The sequence below is a fragment of the Rhyacophila brunnea genome, unplaced genomic scaffold (assembly GCF_057557595.1).
Source record: "Rhyacophila brunnea isolate RB1 unplaced genomic scaffold, BYU_Rbru_1.0 scaffold_11, whole genome shotgun sequence".
Taxonomy (NCBI): domain Eukaryota; kingdom Metazoa; phylum Arthropoda; class Insecta; order Trichoptera; family Rhyacophilidae; genus Rhyacophila; species Rhyacophila brunnea.
The window spans coordinates 21,700,496-21,714,872 of record NW_028232763.1 but is presented as its reverse complement, the minus strand read 5'-3'; the positions used below and the strand labels follow the sequence as shown (position 1 = coordinate 21,714,872).

Genomic DNA, 14,377 nt, shown 5'->3' with positions numbered 1-14,377 from the left:
AATGGTTTTGTAACAGATTTTTTTACATGAAATCGATTGCAACTCACTTCAGTTTTTTAACCGATTCACTGCGGAGTGTTTAATTACTTTTTAATTAGCACATAACATGCTAATCATATCTAATGGCCCCTTAATCAGGACACAACAGCTGTGGCATTCGCGCTGTAAGGATTTAGGAAGACTTATGAAACCTTTTTTTTACCATTTTATGAAACCGAAAATGTCGAGAAAAAATCACTTAGTTGGAATATATTAATTTTGATTTTATTTATACCTGCTCTCTCGCAAGACGTTTATCATTTTGAAAAGCCTCTTCCATGCGAGCTTTCTCCGCAGCTAATGTAGATACAGTAACAGAAAGAGTTGCAACAGAATCGCCTGGAAATAATATATCTCTCTTTCAGTATCTATTATATTATTTTAAATATTTCAGTATATAATATTATATCAAATAAAATTATTGAATCATGGTAAATATTCTATAAATATGGAAAAACCATTTTTTACTAAGACAGCGGAATTCGAATCATTACCAACCAATCAAAAATGAAATGCACTGACTATTCTACGCAGTGAGCGGTCATTCAATCAAATATAAAATATTGCTTATACTTATACTTGCTGATTTATATTTTTGCCTATTGCAACTATTTACTTATTGTGTAATTGATTCACATGATAAAACAAATATCTTCAATATGAAATAAAACTATTTAAATGATAAAAAGTTTATAAAATGTGTTTTATCACGAATTACCACCAAGTAAACGCTGAATCATTTGATATTCTCGTAATCTGTCAATCTCGTCTGGGAGATTGAAAAATGGCTTTGAATATAATAACTACAAGCAACACTGTAGTTGTATTTGGAATACGGCCATTATATATTGTATCAATATCGATACTGGTATTGAATTGGAAGAAAGGTATTAATAACTGAATATCGATGCTTTTTAATTATTACATAAAATTCAAAACTTTATTTAAAAACAATAATCAGTTATGAAATGATACAAAATTTATAGTCATGCAGGATGGCTATTCAAAAAAAATTTGAGGCTCGAATCCTTAATGAACTACAAAAAAATTTGAAAATAGCATTGGTTTAATCTCACCCCATTTCAGACATTTTTATATTGTTGTGCATTAAAAAAAATAGTTTGTTACCGATCACACTGCGGAACGTTGACTATTTTTGACGAAATTAACACAAAACAATCGTCAAATTATTAACTTCAAAGCGGTGTAGTAATTGATTAATATAATAAGTATATAATTGTCTGTTGGTGAATAATGAATAAAGAAAATTAAAAAAATATCTACTTTATATATATATGATTCATCTGAGGTGAAATTAAATTGAAAACATTGAAATTCTCAGTTATTGTTGATAAGTATTACATTTAAATATTCCTACTGGTGTAAAAGTTTTGAATGACCTGACCAAGTATCAATTAATATGTTATTGTAATTAAAGTGTTTTTACTTTTTTGACGACCTTATCCATCAAATCCTCAGTTGCCAATATATACATATTTTTTCAATCAAATCTCAAAGGAACAATTTTAGTCAGCGTCCCACAAAATAATAAGCATATAAGTTTAATAAGCACCTTGATCTGCCGAATTTTCAGTCTTATTTAAAGCAGTCAAGCTCGCCTCAAGGGCTTCCTTCTCTCGTACGAGCCCTTTATATGCGGTCACTACATCTGAAACATGAAAATAATACTTTTTGTGTACAACACGGATTACTTATATTAGGTACCAATAAAATTATAAACTTTAATAGCGCGATGCAGAACCGTTTGATGTTAAGCAGCCATTCTAACAGGAAAAACACATTACATGTTCTTTCTCTCTTCCACTTAGGCTTTCTAAGAAGAATTTTATATGTTTTTCTCACAGAACTTAGGTTGTCGAAATCAGCCCCTAAAAGTTAGGAGCATATCTTAAGGACTTACGAGTCTAATTATTATGGTTCTACATCGCGCTCTAAATCCCAGTAAAGCTCCCACCCCCATCACATTAGATAATATGGCCAGACTATGTATCCTTTCTGCGCTTGATGGTAATTGTAAATTCTCTTGGCTTATTGGCTCATCTTTAAAAGATTAATTAGTAATATAATCAGCTTATGAAACCCTCGACGAACACCGTGTGGAAACAGAATATTTCAAAATAAATAGAGCTTCGGGATCTCTGAAAAGGTGTTTTTGCGAAAACATACTTATTATTCTCATGACGAAATGCCATTTTTGTACAACACATTTCTAGGATTTTTAGGATAATATCACAATAGGTAGGTAACTGGGGAAATTAACAGTGTAATACGAGGATATTATTGGTATAATTAGCAGCTTATTAATAACAGCAGTACTCATCTATTACAAAATGCAAAGCACGATCATCAAAGCATGTGAAAAATTACCTCTCAACCTGCTTTCGTATCTTTTGAGTTGTTCATTTTGTTTTGAAATATTTGATATCAATTCGATTTTACTAAGTTTATCCATGACTTCTGAATATAAGAGAGCAGTAATATAGTGTTGCCTCGCATTTACATGATGGAAGTTTAATACGTCACTAATTATAACCTAGAGTCTTAACCAAGTCGTACAATATTGAATGTATATTGCAAAACATCAATGTCTATATTACAAAATCTGACAGACGACAGTTCGTTTAAACTTGCCAGATATAAAAAAAACTTTTATGAACATTCGTACACATATTATATTTTCAAAAATTTACCACACAAATAAAAAATAGTTTAATTAAGACAATATTAAAATAAACACATATAAGACTGGAATATTTTTTTTTAATTAGTTTATTTTTTTAATTTATTTAATATTTTTTGTTGGTATTAGCGGCCTTTACACACACATTCTTTACCGCATGCTCAGGAGCGTACGCGCTGGAACCCGGTATTGAGGGCGTAATATCACACGTGTCAGATGTTTGCTGCTACAATTTACATTAAGTAAGAGTGTGTGTGAGTGTGTTATTTTGACACACTGCATTTTTACATTTGGCTCAAACACAGTTTCGTAAACAAACCATTCTTGAGATAAAACAATTCAATCAAATCATTCTGCACACAACATAACCAAAATATAACGCGTGAACAAGTTTAGCTTTATTTTTATACAAGAAGGCATCTGTACACAGTTAATTTGTACATTATAAATGGATATACAAAGAAGAAATATTATACTAGCTGAGCTTGTCCAGACGCAAATATAAGTTTAAGTCAAAACAAAAAACGAAAAGTCTGGGTTGAAGACTATAGACGGTGTTTTTATCACCTACTCTTAATTCGTGAATTACGTCAAAACTATCCCGATGATTTAAAAAAATATTTAAGAATGAACAGTAGTTCATCATTTGTTAACAGATTCATCCTCAATATCCCTGATCTGCTAATCCATATTTGACATGTTTGCTGTTGGAAGCTTTTGGTCATTCGTGAAGAGCAGCAGATCATAATATCACAATGATGGCTCATATACCTACTTCATCTCTTCCGCAACCGCTACGTCGACTTTCCTCTACTTTTTTAACTCTTTCCGCAAGAACCCCTAAGGCATTGAATTTTTTTTTACTACAAAGTCTCTATTAGCCTCGGGAAATCCTCTCTTTTTGAAGAAATTAATTATTTTTGCATACGCCACATCGCGTAAATTTTTATTTTCATATGCCGCCAATTTGATTCTCCACAAACATGGGAATATTTTATATATGTCCATAAGGTCCGTAATAAATTGGAGAGAGAAATTGCGAACGTCCATTTGTGACGAACGTAGTAGAACGATTTGACGAACGGCACACGTGAAAGATTAAAGTGGTAAAATGTGTAAAAAAAAGACTTGACGTAGGTACGGCACGCGTGAAAGATTGGACGCGACCAACCCCACTCTTTCCGCTGTTCACTACGCGACTTTAGACACACGATCATTCCCGTGCGACATCGCGCACACGAGGCTTTCACGCAGACAAGATTGTGTGTGTGCAGGCCGCTATTGTTGTAATTATTGTATTTTATAATTATATCTTGGATAAAAATATAATAAAGAGTACCGGAAAATAGGAAAAGATTGTTCCAACTATTTTACAGTCCATTTTATTTTTCTAAAAGCGAACAACATAATTTTATATAATGTAATTTTTTAATAACAATTTATTCATTGTAGGGATAGCATTTGAGATTTCTTCATTTATTTGTTAAAACTTTTCAATAACAAAAAAACCAGTATATCAGAATGGTTTCATTCAATAGGTTGGAGGGCACCGTACAATGTCTTTGGTTGAAGGTAATAAATTTGTCTTGATAATCGCGAAATAGACAGTGAACTTGAAGTAAGTAAATAATAATTACAGGTGTTCCATACCTTTTTATTAACTTCAAAATCAATGCCATCTAAAAAGGTAAATGCTATCAAATATAATTATAACGTTTTAGAAACATAAAAATATTGGTATATATCGACGGCCCCAGGAAAAACCGGTGTAAGTCTAAAATCACAAATGTTCAGGAGAGCAAAAAAACTAAAATATTTACGCTATTAAATTCATCATATAAAATGAGTGAGTTTTTTCTAATATTATTTAAGTAAATCAGATAGACCATTTTATGGTCTATATTTCTATGAAAATTTAATGGTGATTAATTGATTAACAGCTAAGATAATGACCAAAAATCGTTTTTATTTGGAATAATATTACGCGCTTGATGTTTTGACTCGGTTCAACATGCTTTTGCGCGGACAAAATAGATCACTGACTCCGCACAGCAGACTTATATTCTGGTATAGAACGGTTTTTTACGTCGCGTTTTTCTTACTCTATACGATTTTATTAAACACAACCATAGTTATCGTGCTCTTGTACGGAACAACCATTATAGCGCATTATTTAGCTCGAAATAGGACAGCGTGAATACAAAATAATGACAAAGAGTAAGGAGACATATTGACATAGTGTTTTTTTGTACGAAGTTTTTATTACAGAAAAGTATCTAAGTATGATAATTTTTAAAAAATCAAAAAAAAATGTAAATTATTTTAGTTATTTATATAAATATTGTTAATATGTACAATAAGTAATATAAATTATTCAGGAAAATAGTAATTATGGAAGGATAAAAAAAGTTATGTAAGAAATTAAAATATAACGCAAGTAACTACGAGAGAGAAAAAATGTTTTTTTTTTTTTTTTTGACCATGTCCGATCCTAATAGGATCATATGGGCCTCCACAGAGTAGAGGTTTGTATTAACAGATTTTGTTTTTTACGAGAAATGGGTGTCAGCCACTTGCTCAACCTATTAGGTCCATACCCTGACTCACACACAAACTGAAAAACAATATGTGTACTTGCCAGACCCAGGATTCGAACCTGAGACCCACAGCGTGATAGTCCAACGCTTATGCCGCGCGGCCACCGTGGGTTATACGTTTATACGTAATAACACAATTTACATTAAAAATATGGAAAGAACAATCATAATGTTAATAAATATTTTATGTTAATACAAATAAATCACATTTTATTCATTTTATTGGATTATTGATAACACAATTTATATTAAAAATATGGAAAGAACAATCATAATGTCAATAATTATTTTATGCTAATACAAATAAATCACATTTTATTACTTTTATTGGATAGTTTATACACCAATCGACTATTTTTCCTACCTTCGAAATATATGTGGAGCCAGTATTGATTGATGTTTTCAAAATATTTTTTTTCCAATTAATTTCTTGTCGTCTTTTCTTTGCACCTTTAGATGGATAATACGTTGATCGTACATCATTTTCATCATGTGTAGTCGAATTGGCATTATTTGGTTTATCATTTGTCAAGGTATCATTGTCCATTATGATTTCTGGAATGGCGATTATGTCATTACAATGCACTGAAGTGGACGGAATCGCAATATCTTGATAATCATTGCGGTATGTTTGTATTGAATCAGTTTGCGGTTTCGATATTTCATCCATTAAGTAATCCAAAACTTCAGGAGATGCGCATTTAAAATATTCGTCAATATCTGGAGCACTTGATGTAAACGAAATTATACTGGGACAGTATTCTGAATAGCTAGAATTGTAATCCTTATCTGTCGTATCGTTAGAATCTGTAAAAACAAAATATAAAATTATAATTTAATACTCCAATGTATATACCCTATGATTAAAAAAGTAGATAACAGAGTGATACCAGTAAAAAACATTCCTAAAGATGAGTTTACAGTACCTAACCTTATAGAATTGCTTATTTTTCAGAAATATTAAAACTTAAATCTTTTCTAACATCTCAATATTTCGTGGTATTCAGAAAATACATAGATCGTCTGCTACATATATAACAAAAAAATAGGTTTTATCAATATAAAACGCCATATAATTCAAATACTTATTCCCCATAATTTACTACCTATGAGGGTTAGTTTCTTCTACTTTGATTGGATAGTGTTATAAAACTTATAAACCAACACAAAATCTTTAAAAAAATAAAATCTTCTATTGAAGCATAAAAAAACGGTCCTGTTTTTTGTCAAATTATGTCAAATGATATTACATAAATTGAATTATATTTTAATAAGTGGTTAATACACGCACAGTCTCTTCACCAAGAATCGAATAGTATTTTAATAGTCTTACGTTGTTATAGTGGTTATATCATATTATGCTTACCTATGACTTCATCGTTGTCAAGGGATTCTTCATTCGCCATGTTTTTCACATTGCAGAATACGCCACTTGCTTCATCCAATATACAAGTATAATCTGTAAATCAATACACAAGCACATTAGATACCATGATTTGGTAGATATTCATAAAATATCTCATTTAAATAGTAAAGTAGTTAAATATATAAAAATACAGATAAGTATGAATTACAATGAAGAAATGCACAAAATTAAATTATTTTAGAGGGTTGGCGCAAACCAGCAATCATTGCGTTATGCATTAAATTTATAAATTAATCAACTTAATATTAACATAAGCTAATTGGTTATCAAATAGTATTTTCTTTAAATAGTGGATATCATTATCTAAGCGTTTCATTATGAACTTTCAAAGAAACAGGGTTTAATATCAATTTTCATTCATATCTAATTCTTTTTTATTTAGGTAATTATACAAAATGTAAACTCTGTCCAATTTTACTAGGATTAAATAGCTAATAACTTTCATAATAATAAAACAATCATAATCAATAAGTAAAAAGTATGTAAATGTATGTACTTACCACTCTCACCACTACTAGATTTTTCAAAATTAATTGATAATTTATTTTGAAGTGCACCCGATGCTAAATGCAATATATGTTTTGCGCGATCAGACATGGTATAAGTACTAATTAAATTTTAAAGAAAATAACGATAATTATAAACCGTTGATCATAAAATCATATAAATCAATACCAATTAGGTCACTAGTCATAAACACAAAGATTACATAGGTAGGTACTTAATACTTATTTGTAATTAATGATAAAAATTCTCAGTCGCTAATCAATGGGAAAGTTAAACGAAGAAATTATTCTGTGTACATTTCACCATCTACAAGACGTTTTATTTGTTTCATCTTTTCCTAAATTTCTATTATAATAATATATAGGTATAATATAAGGCACCAAGCCCAAAAATTTAAAATTAAAAGAAATACTTCAATATTTATGTAGAAACGAATAAATGCTTCTTTGACTGCATTTTGTATATTTGTGTTAATGTTTTATTGCGGCCAATAAATGCGTCTCTGTGAAAGCCCGCCTAATCCTTTTAGGACATCCCGCCAAATAAAATTATTTTCCCAGGATACTTAGAAGTCAGTAAATTTAATGATTTTGTCTACGAAACATATTTAAAGTGATAATATAATAACAATACTGGCTACATTGTCATATTTGCAAAAATATTATGTACATGTGCTGTACTTAGGCCCACATTCAATAATTTAATGTTTGAATTTATTTTGATCTTAGCCGAAGTCATAATATTATTATAAAAAGGTAATATTCCACAAAATTTTATCGGTATTTTGTAAAAACTCACTATTTCGAAGTGTCATAAAAAGGATTACCTATTTAACTTATTTGTGTCATAAATATCAGTCCAAAATTACTATGTATTCCATTACACAAATAATAAAATTAAGTATCTTTACTAGGTATTTGTTATCTATTAAATAATAAAAATTGTCAAATTTAGAAATAACATTACCGACTATTTTTGTAGGAATTTGTAATAATTTCAAGAGCAATTTATTTTATTAGTGTATATTATGTTTTCCTACTAGGATACATGGTGGTATAATACGTATCGAAATTATCGGCAGAGTGCATAAAACGTTTGAACTGAACCTTTTGTTGAGTTTAAATAGCAGGGTGTTTAGTCAACGTGTGTTTTCAGTCTCCAATGTAAGCATTCAAATTTTTATGTCTTGTTAATTAACAGAAAATCCGAAAAATTAAGATTCTTACAATCTGTCACAATAATGACGTATATGTTGACGAACACACACAAATACAGAAAAAGGATCAAATGAATAAATGAGCAATCAAGAGCCTGCGGCGTATTTAGGTATGTCCAACCCTTAAATTGAGATGGGCCGGACATAATATATCGCAGATGAAACGACCGCTGAATGAATGCAATAATCCAGTAGTTTTAGAGGAACGTAAGATAATTAGAATTATAATACGAGTAATATGCTATATTTACAAGATATTTAAGTTCGATGAAATCACGTGCCCGTGAAAAATAATTAACCAAAAAGAATGGAGAAAGCGTGAGGAGGCCTTTACCACAGTGAATAGAAACAGATGATGAAATAATATAGTTTCACAAATTTTAATGCAAATTAATTTGTTTTCTACGAGAAATTTATTTTATATTAAGTAATATAATATTTTCACATTCGGATATAATACTACTGACCAGTTTTTAATTATTAATGCATATAAATTCTGAAAATATCAATCTTTTTCGAAGATATACCAAAACAAATTACGAGTCTTATGTGATACATCAATATAAAACATGGTGTCTATTCAGCTATCCGCGAAAGAGCGTAATAGCAAGTATTATGAGCCTCTTATTCGAAAGAAAGAGCGCACGACACGTTGCTTATTTAGATATGACTATACTTTTCGGAAATTTCTGTGAACACAAATTTAGTCGACGCAATATGTTGATATATTGCACAATCGTCTAAAACCTAACTTTGTCAATTTTTATGCTAGAGACCTGAAATTTTTACAGGACATGCACAAAAAATATGATATTATAAAAAGCTAATAAAACTTAATACGCTATTTTCAGACTTATAATGGTTTTTCTAGGGCACGTCGATATTTTTTCAGTATGTTATTTGAGTTTAGAAGCTGGTAATACAATAATAATAAATTCGAAATGTGAACCAAACACCCCAAGTGGAAATAAAGTATCGTGGAATGGCAGCACCGCCCACTTCTGCTGTAGTATGCGGTCATGTTGGTATCAATGAAACGAAGTATTGATTTTTAAAAACGGCGCGTCACTAAGCCCAGTTATATCAATAATGTTTTTTTAATTATATGAATGATAAAATTGATAACTCGTTTTAATGTAAACAAATAACCGCGTATAGTAGTTCTCACATAATTTTAAAACGCATTTTAATGAAATAGTTGATTAATTTATTTTATTGTGATTGCGCGTCCGCCCCACGTGCTTCATCTACTTTTAGGAGCAATGACCTATCCCATCCCACCTGACTGTCATAGTATAGTAATGCAAGGGCGATGTAATAGCGAATAGCGTAGTTTTACTCACTATTCTGATAATAAGCATCCAGTGGCGTAGAGTCGAAAACACGCACCTTTTAAAGACAATTTGTTTAGTTGTAATAATACCTAGATATTAGAATTTTTTTAATGTAATGTCAGATAATATTATGTAGCTTTATTTTTTTAGGTGGTTAAAAAATTAAATCAATTTCAGATAAAGAAAAGCAGTTTCTAAAAAATACAATTTATCAAGAACTCACTTTGTCTACCTGATTTAATATTAATAATAGCTAAATCGTCCAAATGGATTCGCTACCAAAGAAACAGATCTGTCCAAAAGTTGTATAGTTTATTGTTACTACGTACATTTGAGAAAATGAAAAAATAATTTAACTGTCATTAATTACGAAAATATATTTTCCAATTTCGTTGTAGGTAGGTACCTCAATATATATACCTATATCAGATAACTATTAAAACTCATTAAATTTAAGTAGGTTCAAATGATTTATATTCTTAATAATAACTGGTATTTTTTTTCATTCAGATTCACAACACATACCTATTGTGATTTTTTTTATTATTATGTAAGTATATTTATTTAACTAAAAACCTATGGTAAATGCTCAGTGACAACTCTTTTTTTACTTTGTTTACCATTATGATAATCTTATCTATACCTACCTTAATCTGTATGCGTCCAATCCAATGTCATCGTGATGAAAATAAAATAAAACAGACTCAAAGATGAGTAGGATCCCGTATTGTATTATTAATAATACAGTATCTTATTAACTTTGAACAACATCAAATATTTCATATTATTGAAAGTATAATTTAATTATTTATTACAAAATTATTGACAGACTCGGTAGCAGCTATTGTTATATTTTAATAATAGTATGAAACAAAATTAAATATAGGTATATAGAGAAATCACCTACTTGCTTTCTTCAGATCAAAAGTACTATTTGACGGGAATATTATCTACATATTTCATCTACATCTACATAATATACAGTGGTGTAGTAGACGGAGTGTGCCTGGCGACCCGGGACATTTTCCAGACTGGAGAATGCTACGGTAGTTCTTCAAATAGTTCTTACATTATGACGTGATACACATTATCTGAATCTCGTTCATATTTATAATATATGTAATTAACTCTGAAAGATATCGATAACCGGCTGTATTTTACTTATCACTGCACCATCGTACATAATATAATATATAATGAAATGATATAAAAGCCGATAGTATTAATCCCTATAAACCTATTATGGAGTGTGTTAATACTCATATTTTATAAATATAAAAATCTTTTTAATGCTACTTCTTAAAAACTGACACGTCATTATATTACAAAATATATAATATGTATGTTGCAATATATTATGTATTTTGCAATATAAATATTTAATTACCTATTATAACAACAAAACACGGTAAAATTAACCGTAACGTATATAATATTATATTCTTTTCATTCAGAATATAAAAAAAATAGATATATAACTAGGGACAGATAAGAGTGGAGAGAGCTATGGAGTGACCTTCATCCGGCAGTGAATCGACCCCGGCTGATGATGATATAGATATCGGTATAAATTATATGCTAAATTTAAGGAAGTATAAACTCAGACCAAGTTATCAATTGTAGTCACTATGAGGGTAACAAAGTAAAAAAGATGATATCCAAAGTATAATAGTATCTAACTTTGTAAATTTCGCATTGAATGCAGAGAAATTGAGAGTAATCGATAGAAAAAGTAACTTTTGCGCTGCAATGGAAACACAGCGAGATGATAAGGCATATGAATGAGCATCGCTTTAATTTTGATAGTATTATCAATTATTGTAGTATCAATATAATATAATATATAAATAGGCGATGTGTGTTTTTTCTTAGGAATTTTAATTGAAAGTGTTGGACTTGGACTCAATACCACACGTATTGAATTGACGTTTTTGAAATGAAACATTGTTACTAATAGAGTTTGGTTGAATTCGGCTGATGTACAATGAAAAACCGGCATAGCTGATTCGAAAAACAAAAATATTCCATGATCGTCCACAAACCATCAACGTTTCGGTTGACAGCCAAACGCGCTATCCGTCTGTGGGCGTGGCAAGTGTGAAAATTTTTGAGTACCTACACATAACTACTTGACAAAAATTGCTTTGAATTGACGGCCAACCAGGTAAATAGCTCACCGATTGACACTTAACATCACTCGGAAATTGAAAGCTCGAGTCACACTCGGACAACATTATTGAAAGTTGAACGTATGTCACCGGATTCGTTACACTCTTCATTAAAATGTGTTGTTACAATTTTCAGTTGTTCTATAATAAGCTGGGACGTCGTTGAATAAAGGTGCAGTTCGGATTTCTTCAAATTTAGAGGAATTTGTATGTAGTTATGGTATGTAAAAACGTATTGATATAAATAAGAAAAAAAAAACCATTTGTGGATTAAGTGATTATTAAATTTCTCCCCTTTTGAATCAGTTTACATTTTGAAATATTTCAATGATTTTAAGCCAATGACATTTTAAGCTAAAAGGGGGGTGGAGGGACAAACGATTCGGTTACCTATTTATTATGGGGATATTAATTTTGTTTAGAAATTCGACAACAGCATTTTAATAGTGCGTGGGCTCTAGGTATTCCGTGATACTACGTATCGTAAGTATTTTACATACCCACAGGGTTGTTAGTCAAAAGCAGAAAGCTCCATTAACCAATCTCAACCACCCTAAAAGGATCTGGCATTATAAAAATTGTTCCCGGAGTGGGGGGCGGGCTCAAAATGTTCCCCTATTATATTTTATTGAAATTGTGTAAGTACAAAGGAATTACCACATGCAGTATAGTCACAACAAAACCTGAATATCTATATCATATCTAAATACAAAACATGTTTTATGCATCTAAATATGTAGGTATATAATAGATATCTAATTAATTCATATTGGTAAATTTTGTTATTGTTTGGTAATGACTAAGTATCTAATGAGATTATAGTAAAGTGCTATACTATTATTAATCGATTGCGATACAAATCAGGTACCTACTATATTATAATAATACACTAGAATTTATAAGTTACTACACAAAATGAATATGTTTTACCTTTAATAATTGGGATTATTTACGGATTACAAGCAATGATTGTGATAGAGAATTTCGAAGTCATTTCATTCTCATTTTTCGGGATGATTTTTCTATTAAATGTTGATCTTCTCGTTACACAAGAATATTTTAATAACAGAGATTTTTTCACTTGCATATCGAATTAACTGTTACTAATTGCCATTGTTAAAGTACGTAGGTATGATGAATTCTTACACGAGATCAAAAAATAACCCTCACAGGCATTACGATGAAATCAAAAAATCCAACAAGTTATTAAAAACTACAAACCCAATCTCGAAAAATGAGAAATCGCGACATAATATACCTAACTACAAGGAATATTTAGATAGTTACCTACTATATTGACCGTGTGCTCTACATATTTATTTCCTCATACATACAACTATTTGCCATTAATTATATACCTACCTAAACACATTTCCCGTAAAACTTAAAAAAGGTTTCACCTTTGTTTTGACCAATGTAGAGAAATCAAAAAACTTAGCTTGAATTCTGGAGAATCAAATACATATTCCAAAATTGTCAAACATTGTGGACAGTATTAAATTGAATGTGTACTCTGTTGCTAAGCACATTCCTAATAAAACCGTTCGTAATAACTAATAACTAACAATAGATTGAAGTAAAGAATTTTACACGGGAGAATTGTTTTATGTTATTTATTTTCGTGTGTAAATACCGTATGCATAACGCCTGAAGATGATTGAAGGTGAAACCCCGAACGGTAAAAATGATCAATATAAAAGTTGCTTATTTAAAATATAAATTCATTTTCATTAAATATACTATCCCCAATTGATGGTATTATTTTTTTGAGTTATATTATTATACTGTACATAGTTATATAAATACCCCAATTTGTTGCAAAGGCAAGGATTTTTAATTCAATTATATTATAGTACATACCTAGCACCCATTTTAATTTTATTGAAAAAATATTGTGGGTTGGTATACACATTCGAGAATGACCCAGAATATTTTCAAAATTTAAAAAAATATTCAAAACAATGTGCTACATTGTATTCAATATATTATCAGACTGTCGAATATTGATTAGCTCAGAGGGCGATACAAATGTAATAAACACAACACGTCAGGAATGATTGCGTATGGCCTCATTCAATACTTCATTCGTGGCTAAATTTGACAATCGGGATCTGTCAGCTTATCAGGATTTTTCCTGGTGTTCCGCTTGGCGAATCCATCCCGGGACCATGTCCTGAGATAATTATTGGTACCTGTAACTAATATAGTACTCCAACCAAAGCACATTATTGACAATACTCTTGACAGTACTGCATGGCCGTCAAAAAATATTGATACTTTTATCTGGAACGATACCAGAATCAATACTTTTTTATCAATACAAGTTCGAATCATTCAATACTAATTTATCACTAGTTAAAATATTTAAATTATTAAAAGATTACAATAC

The 14,377-nt window shown here is 30.2% G+C and overlaps 1 protein-coding gene across 1 annotated transcript in view; it reads right to left on the bottom strand.

Moving 5' to 3' along the window:
- GCC88 (GRIP and coiled-coil domain containing 88 kDa) overlaps window positions 1-2,643 on the bottom strand; it is a 32,041-nt gene extending 29,398 nt beyond the window's left edge. The window contains exons 1-3 of the mRNA XM_085960036.1: window positions 2,428-2,643; window positions 1,613-1,708; window positions 275-378 (exon numbers count right to left, since the gene is read on the bottom strand). Coding sequence (XP_085816162.1) covers window positions 275-378; window positions 1,613-1,708; window positions 2,428-2,512 — 285 coding nt within the window. The 5' untranslated portion in view covers window positions 2,513-2,643. The remainder of the gene's footprint in view (window positions 1-274; window positions 379-1,612; window positions 1,709-2,427) is intronic.
- Between the last annotated feature and the right edge of the window lie 11,734 nt (window positions 2,644-14,377).